Raw genomic sequence first — 17,413 nt, forward strand, 5'->3', positions numbered from 1 at the left:
CCGAGGTAGTGTCGGTGCCTTTGGAAGAGCTTCTTGATTATCATCTATCAGAGGAGGCCCCTTGGGAGCAGAAGAAGGGCGCCGAAGCTAATGAGACTTGCTTGTTGCTTTGCATCATTTATCTGATGTAGACAGCCACAAACCATGGGCAGAACCCTAATTAGACTACAGGGGAATTGAAAAAAAAGAAATGGGGTTTAGGAAAAACACAAAGTGGAGTTATTCAGCAGCAGATATTTGATGATGATTTTTTTTATTATAAATAACATTGGTTGAGTTTTTCTCCCCTTCCCTCTGCCTTTCCCTCATCTACTCTCTCTCCCCTTCCCCTCTCCCTTCCCTTCCCCTCTCTCTGCCCTTCCCTTCTCCCTCCCCTTTTCTCCCCTCCCCCTTCCCTTCTCCTAGATGATACTTGGGATTGAAGCCAGAGCCTTTGTCCTGAGTTGCAATCTCCAGACCTTGTTCTATTTTTTATTTTGAGATAAGATCTTTTTTTTTGTTGGTACGGGGGATCGAACTCAGGACTACACACTTGGAAGGCAGACACTTATGCCACTGGGCGAAATCCCCAGCCCCCGGCCCCCAAGACAAGATCTTTCTAAATTGCGCAGGCTGGGCTGTGACTTGAGATCCTTCTGCCTCAGTCTCCCAGAGTGCTGAGACCCCTGGCGTGCATTACCATGCCCAGCTCAGTTTTTGGGTTTCTGCTCTATAATGTGAACATTGTAAAAGCAAGGATTGTGTCTGTTTTGTTCGTTTTTGTTTCCTCCATGCCTGGCATAGTGCTTTGTATCTGTGAGTGGTCAACTCTTGAGTACTTCTATTGCTTAGCAATAGGATGCATTCTTAGGCACTTTTGTCATTTTGGGGACATCAGAGTGTGTTTACAGAAACTAAGACGACTATGATACCAGTTTGAGACCACATCATATGTATAGTCTGTCCTTGACCAAAATAAATGTGGCACATACCTGAGTTTTAAAAATACATGACTAGCACTTGTGACATCTATTTGTTTACTCCACAGCAGGCATATGCTAGATACTTCACACATGTTCAAATAACAGGCCCCAGAAGTAACTGTTACCATCTCAATTTTAACAGCTATTTAAAACTAGGCCTGGATATTATTATTATTATGTGGGAATTTTCAGCTTCCTCCCTTCTTTTTGCTTGTTGCTCTGGGCCAAATGTCTGTGGCTTTTCAAAATTCGTGTGTTGACATTTTTACCCTCAGTGTTTGGTGTCAGGACATGGGGTCTTTGGAGAGAATTTGGGTCATGAGCGTGATAGCCTCATGAATGAGGTTAGCATTGTCAGCCCCACCTGGACAGAAAAGAAAAAGGACCCGAGCATGACTGCAGCCTGCAGCTGCGGAGACACAGAGATAACGGGAGCCAGAGCTTGCAAAACGAGACGAGTGAGCAACTGCTCTACGCAGCTGCACCTGCAAGATACGGGCTCACCAAGACTCCCTGCTCCCTCAGACTCAGGCCCTGCAATCCCCCCACCCCTATGCAAATTCCCCTTGTCCTGCCCAATGCTGGGGCAGGTGCTCTTATCGCTCTTGACCTGCTTGCACCCTGGTTAGATAAACTTTGCTTTTTGCCTCACTTTTCCCTGACCTGGTGGTCTGGGTCATGCCTCAATTTAACCTCGCAAGTGCCCTTTTAAAAAAGAGAGCTTTTGAGGTCCATGTCAGCCAAGTGAAAAAAACAGCTGATAGGTAATAATCTGCCAGGGAGGGAGCGCACCTTCTCTAGAGCCTGACTGCGTTGGCATATGGTCTAAGACCTCCAGCCACCAGCTCCGTGAGAAATAAACCATTGTATATAAGCCATCCAGCCTATAGTGATTACTTATAGCAACCTACACTAAGGTACTCATTTATCTTCTGTCCCTGATCTCACTCTCCAACGAGAGGAAGACTAAAAACCCAAGGTCATGAATTCTTGCAAGAAAAACTGAAAAATGTGAGAACTCTACAGTCTTCCAGGCATTGTGCGTGAGGGTGTGGTCTGAGGAGTAGGGGATGTGTCTTGCGTAGCATTGTGTAGCCCTAGGCAGGGTTTAGAGGACAAGAGCACTGTCACAGGTGCAACTGAGATGGGCTTATAGGAGAGATCCTTAACGAAGCTTGCCCCAGCAATTCATTTATTTAACAAACACTTGCTGAGCACACACCATGTAACAGGTTTTGCTGAGGATACTCGGGATATAGTAGGTGACGTCATGGACAGAATCCCTGCCATCATGGGAGCCAGTCCATAAACACGTTAAAACCACAGTGTGAAAAGACTGAGTGCTTCACAGAGAAGTTTTAAAGAGAGCAAGCTGTAGTTTTAAGTAAGGTGATAAGGAAGGCTTCACTTAGAAGGTAACAGTTAAGCAGCGGCCTCAAGAAGTCAAGTGGAAGACATAGGGTATCTGGGGGAAGAATGTTCTAGAACACAATGAACCATGGCTGCCAAGACTGTGGAGCAGGAGCAAGCCTTTGTGGGAGGGAGCGAGGGAGAGACCGGTGGGTGAGGAGTGGACTGAGCAGTCACAGGGAGCCAGTTCATGGAGGACCCCATGGGTTGCTTTAAGGACTTGGAGAAGAATTTTTTAAACCAGATGAGAAGAAGCCTCATTTAAGTGGCCTCAAGAGAGGATGGAAAACTATGAGGGAAGCCAAGTTTTTTCAGGAGTTTTGGTATAAAGTGATGTGGAGAAATGGGATGGTGGCCTGAGGGGAAATTAGAGTCAAGATGGCGGGGGGGGGGGCGGCGGATGTTTTTCTTCTTTTATTTTTAATGATAGAAGGAATCACAGGAACATGCGCCACTGGGGATGATTCAGCAGAGCAGAGGGGGGATGCGAACGCTGGAGAAATGCCTGGAAGTGCAGGTGGGCACAGGGCCCGACTGGGTGGCCGAGGTAGAGGATCTGCGTGGATGGCTTCCACGCGTGTCTTCTTTTCAGGTGGGGTGGGAAGTTGTCAGTCCTGAAAAGGATGGGGCGGGGAAGAGGTGACTCCCTGTTTCCTTTAATGCAGAGCCAGCTAGCCATTCCTGTTGCTTCTCACGTTGGAACGTTCTTCATCCGCCTCCCTGGAGTCCATGGCTACCATCTGCAGTTGAGTTAAATCACATAGTGTCTGGGTGGCAGCTCGGCAGTCTCTGAGCCACTAGCCTTCTTGTGGGACAGTCAGATGTGAATATGACGTCAGCTAACGTGTCCAGAAATCCTCATCGCTTCCTGGCAGCATCCTGCTCAGACTCCTCCGTGGTTTTCCACCCAAAAGGGTGCTTCTATTTCAGGAGGCAGTGCTCCAGGACCCCAGGAGACAGCTCTGTCCACGAGATTGGCCTTGTCACCCTCCTGCTCTTCCTGCTAGTTCTGTGCCACTGGGGAAGCAGCAGACCCTCCCTTATTTCCCTTCAATAAATGAGGATAATAGTGGTACAGACCTCCGCCTCTTACGGTTGTTTTTAGGATAGAGTGAGTCACAGCGAATGAGTTAGAACAGCATCTGACAAGTCCTCAGGAAACATTAGCTGTGCCTGTTCCTTTCTAGCTACCTAAAACTCTGTGCCTCTTTCTTCCTTACCAAGTTCTCTTAGCCTGTTCTCTAAGGCCCGGCTGGTATGTCTTCTCCCTCACGGAGTTTTTCATCCTCCTCTTTCCTGCCTCTCTGAGTTCCTGCATCCATCTTTCCCTCACTGGGCCATGTCACCTATGCTCCCTGCATGTGTGACTTTAGTAGTCCTGTGTCAGAGAGCCCACCTCTGCAGCTCCACTGTGAACACTCAGAACCTCAGTGTCCTGCAGTATTGTTGCTTAGTAAGTTGCTATGCTCTCAAAGGCCTTGGCATTTACAGGGCGCATTCTGCATGTCCACCTTGGAGAAAAAGTAAACCTCTGTGTCGTTCCTGTGTCTCCCGGGCCACTTCCCGGTGTGTACGCAGCCTAATTCCCAGAACTCTGACTCAGTCCCCAGAGGCCCACGACCCTGTCTCCCACCATCTCTCCTGTTAGTGCAGGTCCACTCCCGCCCCAGCCGCCTTGCCCTGCACCTGAGTCTGAGAAGCCTGTCTTTTCCTACCCTTCAGAGAGCAGTTGCCCGTCTCCGGGAGCCTTTGTTTCCTCCTTTCCTCTTGTTCCCAAGGCACCTTTGCTTTGAAGAGGCTGCTGAAGAGGAGATTATTTCATTTTTTATGATCACCAAAAGAAAAAGCAAGAGGCTTTATAAGGAAAATTGGCAAGATCTAAAGTTATTTGCATTTCATAAGAATCAAAACTTACCTAAGTTTTTTCTTGAAAGGACTTTCAATTATACCGAAAAGGGGGAAAAATGATCGAAATGTTGAAGCACCTGCTGCAGGTCTGGGGGCTTTGAATTTAGCAGTTTTAGGCTGCACCAAGAAATTCTCTGAATGAGAAGCAGGTTTGTGACTAGTGGGCTCAGAGTGCCAACTCATCCTTCCTATTCCCTGTCCCTTTCCTTCCAGAATACAACCGAGCGAAGCAGCTTGTCTGTGTACCTGTGGATGTGACAGATACTTTGAGATGCTTTAGAGAGACCTTGGAAAAGTCCAAATACCATAACAGATCATTCCGACACAGCAAAAAGTTACTTTCTTTACTGCTTGCACAGACACAAGGTAAATTCTCATCCTCTGTCTCTTGAGCTTTGTCTTGTGAGGTCCCTGTCCTGCAGAGAGACAACACTTTGCTGAGTGTTTCCTCTTGTTTGTTGGCCCCTCCACCCCTCACTACCTCTTGCTCTCTCCTGTCTGGTGGATCTCATCACCTCTCTTTGATGTTTTATTCTAACCAAGGCACCTTCTCCCCTGCTTTTACGCTTTCTGCCAAGTTAAGGATAGAAGATGTGACGATAATTGTTATGGCTTATGTTTAGATGTTCCCCAAAGCCTCATGTGGTCATAGCAGGGGCTCTTTTAGAGGTGGCTGGATCTAGAGTGTGTGACAGTGGAATTGATTCATGGTACGGTGCTAGGCTCAAGGGCACTAGGCCGTAAGGGGGTGAGTGCTACCCACCCTAAGCAGCCTGGGTAAAATAAGAGAGCAGAAAGACGCTGTTAAGGACCCTTGTTGGTTTGCTACCTTCTGCGCAACATGAATGTTTCTCCTCTGCCACACCACCCTGCCTTGGAGCCAGCCAACTACTAAAACCTCTACAAACTTTGAGCCAAATAAAAACCTTTTCCCGCTTAACTTTAGGTGTTGAGTATTTTGTCTCAGCAACAAGAAAAGTAGCTAAGATGATAATATTCATTATTTTTTAATGTCATACATTGATGTTCTTATAGTTTCCTTTGCAGGGGTGGGGTTACGTTTTTATGTTGCTTTCCTTAGTGGATGAGTTGAGTTATACTTTGTTAACTAGAATCTTTTGCCAAACACCACCTTTTTCAGTCTCAAAGAAATGGCTACATTTTAAAGGAACCATCAATCTGTTTTCTTGCTAATACCATAGCTTATGATTTTAGAGCCTTCATAGATTATGATTTTAGAGCCTTCCTTTAGCTTAATACAATGTTCAGTATGGTTGGTTATATTACATCTGTTTCTTTTCTCTCTTCTCAACAGCTATTAATTTGTGAATTCAGTCAGGGGAGAACTTTTGAATAGTTGCATGGTAAACTCAAAGAAGTATATTCTCAAATTTAGGCAAGAAAAAAATCCTGAATTGTATATATTTAGGTTATTTAAAAATTTTGAACTCAATAGCATTTTTATGTACCTTATTATGAAAATTTGTCAGAATGTAAGAATAAACTTAATATATTTAAAATAATCATATTTTAAAGTAATTTAAATAGATTGACTTATATTTAAATAAGACGCTAAGTTCCACTGAATCAATCTTTTAGAAATTAGCCCATTTTTAAAAACCCACTGACTGAGTTTTGTTTATTTGCCATTGTTGTTGAGCTCCCATTTTATCCTGGACAAAACACTCTCTATAACTATACAGTTTTTGGTTGTATTATCTGCAGATTCATATTATATTAAATTAACAGTCTACATCCTTGAAGTTACTAAATATATAAGTGATTGGTAAAGGTGTAAATTAATGAAGCAAATACAATTCCTAAGAATGATTTTTACTGATTGTGAATCTTGCCGGGTACCAAATTATTCTCAGTGGCTTATCCCCACTCCTCAGCCTGTGGACTTTAGAATTTGTATTAGCTTCTTTCTCTATTTTGACTGCTTCCCTAGCACGTTTTTTCCTTTTCTTTTTCCCGTGTGTACTCCAACATAGGCTTTTCCTACTTTTTTCTGATTTAGACCCAGGCTATGTATGTGTTGCTTCTATCCCTGAGGTTTCTGCCTCAGAGGCAAACTAACATCTTACTGCTGGAAGCTGTTTTTAAAAAAGGCAAACTCTAACTGTGTAAATTCAGCCAGTTCCCAGGAGAAGCAAAATGTTACCTTTGCATTAACTTTCTGGCTGACTTTCCCTTTGACGAGCTCTTAATGAAACAACACGAATTTAGAGCACATCCACGCAACGCTAGGGTCTTCAAAAATGATCCTGGACCCAAGTTTAAGTGGGCAGTGCCCCCCGAAACTGCAATAAATCTAAGTCCTATGCAAAACCTTTCCCTCCTTCTCCCTTCCATTTCTTTTGCCTTTTCCCTTTCCACCAACTTCCCTGCATTCTCCATTTTAAGTTTTTAATTTTGTTTCCACAAATTTAGGAGAGAAAGGAGGAGTGAACAGTGTAAAATTGTCTTCTGGGAAAGTGGAATTTTGTCTGGGGATAGAAGAGATCCACATGTCAACACCCCCTGACCTTTCTCAGGAGCAGTTCAGAGTTTTTAGTTCAGTGGAGAAAAGCAAACTTCCCTATTCACAGCTCGGATTGGTAATTTCTTCTTATCACCAAACGATTGGTAAGGTTAACTCCCTGTGTACCCCCGTGCAATCAGCCCTCTGTAGGAGCGTTGAAATCCACCTGGCACTGACAGGTCGCAAGCTGATGAAAGAGCTTGGACATGGAATGTATTCATCAGGCCTTTGGAAGTAGTGATCGGCTAGTCCCAGTCCCCTCCTACACCTGCTTTCCCAGCTGGCTGTCACCACTGTGAAATTCTAGGTCACCAACACTTCTGCCCATCTCTCTTTAATTGTGAATCCCTCTGTGGGGTGGAAACGCTACTGGTGCCTTGCTCTGGTCGGCTGGATTCTGTTGTCTGTGTCTTTCTCCTTGATTTATCTTTTCTACAAATTTAATAATGTATTCCCAGACCCAATTTCCCCCTTTTTGCAAGAAATGTTTTATAATTCTCCCTTTATTGCCTGAAATAAAATTATATTTAATATATTCTTCCTACATACATTTTTAAAAAAAATCAGTAGGTCTATATATAAAATAGGAGATAAATAAGACAGTGTCACTTTATAATAAAAGAATCTGTGGGTTAGCGTGTAAATGCTCAGGCTTTAGAAGCTATGGAGCAGTCAAATGCTGCTTCCTGTAATCAACATGAATATGACAGCTCCAGATGGGAGCTGACACAGGAGCTCTGTGTTGGTGACTTAAACAGTATCAGCATCATTAAGTTTGGTAACGTGATTTTTCTGTAGTGCTGAGTAAGTCTTTGTGAAGTTTTGAACAAAGCAAAGTCCTACTGTGGTTACATTTAGAAATCATGCACTAACATCCTCTTTTTATGTGTAAAATGAAGTTGGCTGGTAGAGAATTACAGATAGGTTCTCACTCTTTTCTTCACTGTGGGGGGTTTTTGTACATTGGGGACCATTTAAGCACTCAGGGCTGCTACTATACCAACACCAGAAGGTGCTTCTGAAGCGCCTTCTTAGGGACAGTACTGCCAGCATTAGAAACCACTGCCACGCAGTTGAGGGTTGGCCACACATCCCTGAATGTGTGCATTTGTTAGAAAACATAAACAAAATATTCTGTGAAGTGAAAGATGCATTTTCTGCATTTAGGTAAAAGGCAAATCCTCAACTGCTGTGATCTTATCCCATCTCGGCTAAACACAAACTCTTTGGGCCTTCCCATTTGCTACAGGGTAACCTCCACATTTCTCTGCTTGAAATTTAAGGATCTTCACAATTGGGACACTGCCTCCCTCTGCTCCCCAGCGCACCCTCTCAGGAAAGCTATATTCCCATCACACCTATCGTGCCCTGGTGCATGTATATAGCCTTTCCCCATCTCAACCTGCCTGGCTCCTTTCCACTCTCAGCATGGAGCCCTTTTGTCTCCTGAGTGATAGACCCCATCTCCCCATCCTCTGTATTCAAACAACATCGTTTGCTCTGCCTTGGGTGTATATATTATCTGACATTTGAAAGCACTATTAACTTGCACATTTCATATTGCAGTCTACACAGTTAAGGAATAATGCACTTTAAAATATTCTTGCAAATATAAAGGAAATACTCTTCTTGGAACTGACATTTGTTCTTTTACTTGATTAAAAATACAGATGTTCTCCAAGCCAGCAATCAAAGAAGCCTTAAAGTTCAGGCCTTGCACGCACTTGGAAGTCTTCTCATCTTTGCAGGAAAGAAAAGGTAGATTTTTTAGGAGTCAGTAGAATAAGGTCAACCTTTCTCTATGAAAAAAATGTGTAATACTCATGACAATACATTGTCTTCCATAACTTTTAGTTGTATACCAATACTTTGTTGTTTCATTTTATGTACCAAATGCTGCTGGAAGACACCATTATGGGCTATAGCTGGCATAGAATTATTCTCCAGTATGTTCACTGACTGTATCCCTGGTGTACTTGTTTGACCTTTTGGAAGAAAGCCTCGTTTGGCTACCTCCCTGTAGCAAATGGGAACACCTAGCATTTGCTTTTAGCATAGATGGGATAAGATCGTAGCATTTCAGGTTTTTCCTCTTACCTGAATGCAGAAAATGTATTTTTAATATCACAGAATATTTTGTTTATGTTTTCTAACAAATGCACACATTCAGGGTTGTGCAGCCAAAGAGCCCAACTGGCATGGAAACATTCTGCTAGATGCTCTGTTTCTGTCTTAGGGCTGCTTTGAAGTGTTGGTGTCAAGCTCTTGATGACATATTCAGAAAACCAGATGTGCTGCATACCTGGAGAGAGTTGGGTGCCTCCCTCCCCACTGCCACCAGCCAGTACTCACCCGTGGGCTTCAAAGACTACAGTGAGGAGTTTCTGTCAAAAGTTGGCATTTGGGGGTGTTTGCAAGGTGCGGTCATATCAGCGAAGATCGCACAGTGAGTATGAAGAGACAATGGCCTGGTCCCTAGCTACCAGGAGGCTTTTGGGGTGCCCACTGGTGCCATGTCACGTGCACACTGGATTCTTGGGCAGTGTATGGGTATCACACAGGGTGATGCCTTTTACTTCACCGAGACACTTCTGACATGTTTGTCTTCTCTTCACGTCACATTTCCTGCCCCTAACGTATGAACAACTGCACGGTCCTTACTTTATTTACAGTGTATCCTGAGTGCCTGGCACGGATGTGGCATTCAGTAACTTCAAGCTGAAGAAACAATTGGTATAAGGGCAAGAATAATAACTTAGACCCTGGCATCTTGCAGGCATTCAGGATTGTCCCAGTAGCCTGGTGTCCTCATCATCCTCATCCATAAGCTGTGGTGCTCGACATTATATGATACGCTGTTGTTAAGGTGCTGGCCATACCAAAGCACCCCAGATGGGGATTCAAACAGCAGACCTGGAGTATTTCATAGTTCTAGAGGCTGAGTGGCCAAGATCAAAGTGTGAGCTGCTTGGTTTCCTCCGAAGCCTCTCCTTGATTCGTGTCTTTTCTCTGTGTCCTCACCTGATGCTAAGTCTGTACCAGTCTGTCCTAATCTCCTTTTCCTACAAGGAAAACCAGTCATTTTAATTTACATTCCTCTTTAAAGACCCTTCCTCTGGTACAGTCCCCATGTGAGGTTACCGAAGGTTAGGGACCTCAGCATGCAAATTTGGAGAGGACATGGTGGTGTTAGTTTTCCATGTTTTGCCATTGATGTTTCCACTAACTTAGTACTTAAAACATAATTTTTGTTGTGTGTGTATGGTGCTGGAGGTAAAACCCAGGATCTCCCATATGCTAAACAAACGTTGTGTCAATGGGCTACAAGCATAGCCCGGGCACAAATTCATTATCTTACAGTTACGAAGTTCCGAACAGCTGGAGTCAGGTGTTGGCAGGACTGTGCTTCCTCTGAAGGCTCCAGAAGGGAGAGCTTGTTTCCTGGCCTTTTCCCTCTTCCCGAGTCCTCCTCAATTCCGTGGTGCATGTCTGCATCTTCTGTCATCAAGACCTGTAGCCTGCTACCCTGCTCTCTTGTTCTCTTTGAACTTTTTTCCCATCTTTCCATCTTCTTGGATTGTGACCCACCTCCATCATCCAGGACAGTCTCCTCATCTCAAGGTCTTTAACATAATTACATCTGCAGAACCTCCCCTATTATGTAAGATCACACACACTCAGGTTCTAGGGATTAGAATGTAGACAACTGAGCCTACAGGTAATATATAGAAGGGTGTCTATCACCAAGCTTGGCTGAGATTTTTTTGTTTTTTGTCTTTTTGAGACAGAGTTTCACTGTGCAGTTGAGGCTGGGCTTGAACTCACTTTGTAGCTCAGGCTGCAAAGCTGAGGCAGGAGATCACAGTGATCTTCCTGTCTCAGCCTCCCAAGTACTGAGATCACATGCATACACTACCATGCCTGGCCACACAGTTGGTACTCACAAATACTGCAAATATTTGGTTAATATAAGAAATTTAAAAAGCATAGAGGTGTAGTACAGGTATCCTTTCTCTGTCTAGTTATATATTTTGCTCACCTAAGGGTGCTGAGGGTAGGAGCTTGCATTATATGAGGCAGAGCAAACTGTAGTGTTTTTTTAAAATTTTTAAAATTTGTTGCAGTGCAAAACACATTGCCATTAATCCCCTTCAAAATAACACCCTCTGTCGGGTTCCACCACACTCATCCCATCCTTCTGGCCACATTCTGAAGCAGTTCTGGAAGTCCTCTTTCCTGAGTGTCTGCATTGTGCTGTTGTGACTGTCTTCATGTTTTGAATCGGTTCAAAATGTTTCCCTTTTACGGCCATTTGACTTTGAGGGAGAACCAGAAGTCACTCTGTGCCGGATCCAGTGACTAAAGTGGAGTAGGACTCACTGTCATGTTTTACAAGCCTCCCCTTCCATTGAATGGCATTTGACAGCAGCGTTCACCAGCTGCACCTCATAAAAATATACACCACCTCTTACTACAGTAAGTTTTTTTTTTTAATTTCAACACACATTGTGTGTTTTGCTCCACCCTTGAACTTTAAGCTGAGGATCAATTAAGCAACAACAATAGCAACTTCTACTTAGTTTTTCATATTTTTCAGAAAGTATCTTTTGGGCAGGCAAAATAAGAAATTTCCACTGTATGAAATAGTGTTAAATGCAAAAGATCTTTTAAATATCTTTCAAGTTTGATTTTCTGGACTCCTTGGAAAGGACATTGATCTTAGCCACCCACATGCATGGTAGAGCTTGGCAATTGGGACGAGAAGTCCAGGGAGGAAAATTCACAACTTGGGAAGGAACTGTTACAGCATTATTTCTTTTTTTAATTTTATTTAAGGAGAAAAAGAAAAAAAAAACAGAAAAAGGGTACAAGTTATACAGAATTTCAGAAAAAAAAACAGTAGGAAATCACTATATTGTCATCTTGGAAATAGTTGTTCAAGTTACAAAATTAAAGCATATAAAGTGGACATTCAAACATTGAGACTGCAAACAGTTCTGTTTAATGTTCCAACAAAACTCACTAATATGGTTATCTATCTTATACACTTAATACATTCAGTTATATCCTCTAGAGCACTTTCTTTTCCTCTTTTTTACAATAACAATTACACATTTTGGGTTTTATTACTCCCACAGTTCCTATTACTTTTTTTGAAGAGAATAAAATCAAATGTGACATAACAAAACAGAGTCAGTCAAATCAAAAGAATGGACATAATGCATAATGTAAAAACAAAATACAAGGTGATCAACAATGGTTACCATACTGCCTCTTGCTATCTTAAAAAGAATTGCCTATATCATCAGTTATAATAAAATTGAACAAAACAGTAAAGAACAAAACCAATAAAACCAAAACATCGGAGACATTACAGGACTTCAAAAGAAGATAATAGTCAACCAGAATGGGCGTCATAGTGAATCTTATTGTCTTCACGGTTGTTGCCTATACTCTCAAACTTGGTACTATCAAGCAAAACAGAATAAAGGAAAATCAGTCAAAACAAGATGGTGAGAGCAATACAGGGTTTCAAATCAAGTTAATAGGAAATCAGAGTGTGTTACTATAATGTATCCTGCTATTTGTATTTATTTTTCCCCTTAAAAAGATAAAAATAAAAAAGTAATAATAAAAAAAGGAGATTGAGATAAAAGAGGACATAACAACAAAGCAGCACAGGTCAAAACATAACCATTTAAGCAGGGTAGTGTTTCACCCCAAGGTATCCCGACATAAAAGTACTTACCATAGTGTCTCTTTCCTTGAAATCTTTGAGTATAACTTCGTATACTGTAGCATCAAACATATCAAGACAATGTAAAACCATTCAAGAGAATGACAGTATTCTTGTCAGAGGGCTCCTCAGCTCCAAGCCTCCGAAGTTCCTGTGTTGTGCTTTCAACCAAAAGAAAGACTTTCCTGGTTACCCAGCCTGAAGTCCACGTCCAAGGCATGGTGGGTCTACAGGGTTTGAGCTGTTCGGGCTACTCTTGGAGTTGAGGAAACTCTTCCACTGTGAAGTACTGCACTGAAATACGCACTCAGAGGGACCGAATGACAATGGTCGGTGTTATTAACACAGTGAAGCTTGATGCTTTTGTCTAAGTGGGATTGAGAAAGTAATGTGATTCATAATGCAAATGCAAGTTTCAAGATCCATATGAAGAAAACTTAAACCTTCAAGTAGAAATAAAAGGAGACAATGAATAGTAAATAGACATTATCTTAAACTTTAATGGCAAGATTTAATGTTGTGAGCAACTGGTGAGAACGTACATTGCCACATTTTTGGGAGGAATCATTTACACACCTCCTTTGACCAACGTTTCATCTCTATTCCAGCAGAATTCATGGTACAAGGGCTAAAAAATCAAGTTCAGCAATATTTCCTTCAGCATTGGAAAAAATAAAAATAGAGTTGATATTTTTATGATATACCCATATAGCAATATATTAAAGGACTTCAAAATACTGTATTTACTATGTCTGTAAGTGGAAAATTTGCTTATAAAAATAGTATTCATTGTATAATTTTAGTCTTTCCACCAAAAATTATATTTTTACTGAGATATAATTTTCACACAGTAAAATATAAACAATTTTTATTGTACAGTCTGGTTTTCAATAATTTCATACATCTGTGTGGCCACCGTGGCTGTTAGGACTTGGAACATTTCTGTTAACTCAGGAAGTTCCTTCTTGTCCCTTTTTAGCCAACCTCCCCTTCTGCAGCCAGAGACAGCTACATTCTGATTTCTATCACCACAGTTTTACTGTCTCGTGTTCCCTGTGGGTGGAGTTACTGTATGGACTTTGATGTGTCTGGCCTCTTTCATGCAGCCCAGAGCTTTTAGCATCACTCATAACACAGGGTGTGTCAGAGCCTGGTTGTCCTCCTCCCTTTTTTGTCTGTCTGAAGTACAGAGCAGTGACACTGAGTTTTGGCAGTCAGTCAAGCATTTATAGCACATCACAATCTCTTCCAGCCCCTTGATTCCATCTTCTTTATCCTCCTTCCAAAAACCTGTCTTCTTGTTTTTTGTCATCTTGCCTTATTAGAGTCATTCATATTTCAGGTTTCTTATGTAGGAGAAGCCATACACCGTCTCACTTTCTGTGTTTAGTCTTGCTATTGTGTAATTTTGTGTAACTTTAGTATGTTTCTCTGTGTATAATTACATAGAGAAAAAAATCTAGAAAATGTACCAACATGTTACCAGGAGTCATATTTAAATAATAGGATTTTAGGTGATTTTTAAATTTTCTTCTTTGTATTTTTCTCATATTTTATTACATGTATATGCATATATATATATATATATGTCTTCTGTATCTTATATGTGTCTAATGACATTTATATACAAGTACCTTGGAAAATTGTCCACTAATCTTTTTTTCTTATACTTAGGTTTATTAAAACAGTGAACATTAAGAAGAGAATCAACTGTTGCATTCTGTCTGCATTGCTCTTCCAGGTAATGCTTTATGTATGTGATTTTCTGTAAAACCACAAGCATCCATTCATGTGCGCTAAGTAGTTTGTCGTGTTCATAAAACTCACAGGCAGGCAAATCCTGTAAACCTGATTAAATGTCACAGGCCAGTCTGGCTTCCTCCCTGATGGCACCTTCCGCTTTACTACTCAAGAGTCAGCTTTCTCCTTTAACTATAAGAGACAGGGAAACTGAGTCACCTGTCCTCAGTAAGGCCGGCGTGAAGCCAGTGTGCCTGTCTCCAAATGGTCGTCTCGGGTTCCCCCTCTCTTAATAAAGTTTTGCTTGGTTATATAATGCAAAATGTATAATGAAAGTAAGTCGAAGACTACAGAAGAATGTTTGTGTTTCTCAGGATTTGATTTGACTGCTCTGTAGAAGAAAGGAGCTTTTATCTGAAATATAAGGCGTTCTGAGATTCGGGGATGTAGCCAGGGGCCTTTGCAGTCTGCTAAAGGTTCTGTTTACTTTGACTGATGGGCAGATATCCTTGTTCTGTGTATCAGAGGAGGCTGATGGCTTCTGAAATCTGGGTAGATAAATTCTACGCGAAGCCCGCTCTGAATGTAAGGCCAGACCTTGTAATTTTCTTATATTCCAAATACCTCTTCCTTGAGCTTCAAAGGAAAGCGGAGAAGCGGCGAGAGTGCAAAGGCAGTGTGATCCGACTTCCTCTCCTTGAGCCGCACCCTTTACCTTCTCAAACTTCCTGCTCTTGAAGAAAATGCGGCTTGTAGTCTAGAAGATATGTGATGTTTTTAAAAAGTTGAGCTTCTGTTTAATGTGCATCTTATGTAATGCTGCATTAGTAGAGCTGTACCTAAAAGTAAAATTAGGTGGTGGGTTTCCTGTTGATTGATTTTATGTTTTTAAAGCTAATTAGTGAAATTAAAATTTTCAGTATAGTCACAATATTTAGAATAGGATACCTTATATCCTTAACAAGCAATTTGATTGAACAATGCATTCATCCTTAAGATATGGTAATTATTTAAGATAACCAACACTTTCAATGTGCTCATCTTGTTTCCCTGCTACTCAGTTGGTCATACAAACTATGCAGGAAACATAGCTCAAATTAAATAGGTCTATTTGAGACAGTTAAAATTTTAGAATTATCTCTGCCTAATTTAGGCTTCAAGTTAGCATTTTCCCAACTTATCCAGTGAATGAACAGGTTTTTGAATCTTTATTTCCTGCCATTCTTACTGTGTAGCCACAGATAAGCTCATTGGTTAAGCCTCAGTTGTACAGCTTGTGAGGTACTAACCCTGCCTTCCAGCGATGGTGAGCATTCAGTAAGTGAGGGCATGTTTATAAAGAACCGCAGTCAGGTGCAGTGGCGCCCGCTGTAAGCCCAGCCCCTGAGAGGCAGAGCAAGGAGCATGGCTGTGAGCTCGAGGCCAGCTGGAGATGCGTACTGAGTTCACAGCCAGCCTGGACTACATAGTGGGACCCTGTCTCAAAAAATGGAGGGGAGAAAGGAAGGAAGGAAGGAAGGAAGGAAGGAAGGAAGGAAGGAAGGAAGGAAGGAAGGAAGGAAAGAAAAGGGAGAAGGAGGAGAGAGAATCTAGCAGCAGTGTACAACACAGGAATGTGATAATTGCTTTGAAAATAGTAAATGAACCGCTACCATAAAATTTAAGAAGCCCATCCTGAGTGCTAAATACATTTGGAACCTATAATGATACTAACTCCACCACCTAACAGTAAGTGTGTTTATTACAGAGTACGCTCTGCTGGCACATGCTCAGCAATCTAGGCAATAATACCTAAACTTATTTTTGTTTCATCACTGGATATAATTGATAAGTCTTCGTTTCACTGTTTGATTTCCAGGGTTTGCTTCGAACTACGCTTCCACATCCTAAAGCTGCACGTTGCTATGCGCATTATGAAGTCACCCAGCTCCTCCCAGGCCTCGAGCTTTTCTCAGATATCCTCAGGGCTGACGTCTGCTCTGTGGTCAGCAGCTTGTACTACGTTATCCGCGAGCTACACTTTGTTAAGCACAATCTAATAGTAAGTGATTTGGGAACTAACATCTCCTCATTCCCTGTGCTATTTATTTTCCCTTCTTGCCTTGTACTTTTCAAGTTTTTTTAAAGGTATTTTGCTCAGTTTTGACTTAAAGTTTTTAAATCTCTATATTCTTTTCTGTAGTTCAAAATAAAACATATTCATTAGTAATCTTGCTTTGATGTCATTGTTTGGTGTCAGTTTGGGTCCAAAGGCAGTCGAAAGGCCACACAGTTAGAAGTCTAATGGGTTTTGTTCTTGTTTTTAGTTGTGCTTCATCTTTTCCTAGGACGTTTGGTGAGACTGACTAGGAGGCAGCATTGACATGAAGCATAGGACAGTAGTGTGCTCGCAGCTCACAGCATGAAGTTACTCCGTTCTTATCAAAAGCTGAACTGCGAGAGTATTCCCATGCTGAGATAAGTCCCAGTTCCAACTGTAAGAGAAAAGGCAGGTGTATCTTCTCGTTCCAGGAAATCCGCAAGCCCAAATATGCAGCTCTCTTTTCTAAGGGAAGGAAATCACAGCCTAGCTCATACCTTTGAATTCAGTTGCCTTCAAAAAGTAAATTAGTGTGCTCTATTGGTCATTTTATATTTTTCTCCTTATTTTACTGATTTCCTTCTCTTAGCGTCTATTTTTGAATCTTCTCCTCCTGTTTGCTTCTTGATATTCTTCTTTGCATTTTCTTCTGCTTCTTCACTTTTCCTTCATAACTTTCATAATTACAGTCTTTTTTTTTTTTTTTTATCGGTACCAGGGATCGAACTCACGACTGCCTGCTTGCAAGGCAGGTGCTTATGCCGCTGAGCTAAATCCCCAGCCCAATTACAGTCTTCTTTTTCCATCTTGTTTTCTGACTTGTTTTCATGTACGTTTTCTGGCATATTTGTTGTTTATTTTTAAATCCAGTTCTCTATATTAGCAATGTTTACTGCACCAAGATGATTTGTTAAGTTATAAAACCATGTGTTAAAATGAAAGGGTTGATAAATGCTTTTAACATTGGTCAGATTTGATAAGAAAGTTGTTTATTAAAAAAATGATAAAAAGGTGCTTCTCTCCCTGGTAAAGGATTCATTTCTGGACTGAGA

At 41.6% G+C, this 17,413-nt stretch overlaps 1 protein-coding gene across 1 annotated transcript in view; it reads left to right on the plus strand.

Annotated features, from left to right (window-relative positions):
- Window positions 1–17,413, plus strand: part of Cfap54 (cilia and flagella associated protein 54) — a 346,516-nt gene that overhangs the window by 180,819 nt on the left and 148,284 nt on the right. Inside the window, exons 41-46 of the mRNA XM_063255344.1 lie at window positions 4,494–4,646; window positions 6,714–6,908; window positions 8,475–8,562; window positions 9,041–9,250; window positions 14,216–14,282; window positions 16,140–16,322. Of these exons, the coding sequence (XP_063111414.1) occupies window positions 4,494–4,646; window positions 6,714–6,908; window positions 8,475–8,562; window positions 9,041–9,250; window positions 14,216–14,282; window positions 16,140–16,322 (896 nt within the window). The remainder of the gene's footprint in view (window positions 1–4,493; window positions 4,647–6,713; window positions 6,909–8,474; window positions 8,563–9,040; window positions 9,251–14,215; window positions 14,283–16,139; window positions 16,323–17,413) is intronic.

Source organism: Cavia porcellus, unplaced genomic scaffold, assembly GCF_034190915.1.
Source record: "Cavia porcellus strain 051 isolate PalLab524CR breed Dunkin Hartley unplaced genomic scaffold, mCavPor4.1 scaffold_8, whole genome shotgun sequence".
NCBI classification, from domain to species: Eukaryota; Metazoa; Chordata; class Mammalia; order Rodentia; family Caviidae; genus Cavia; species Cavia porcellus.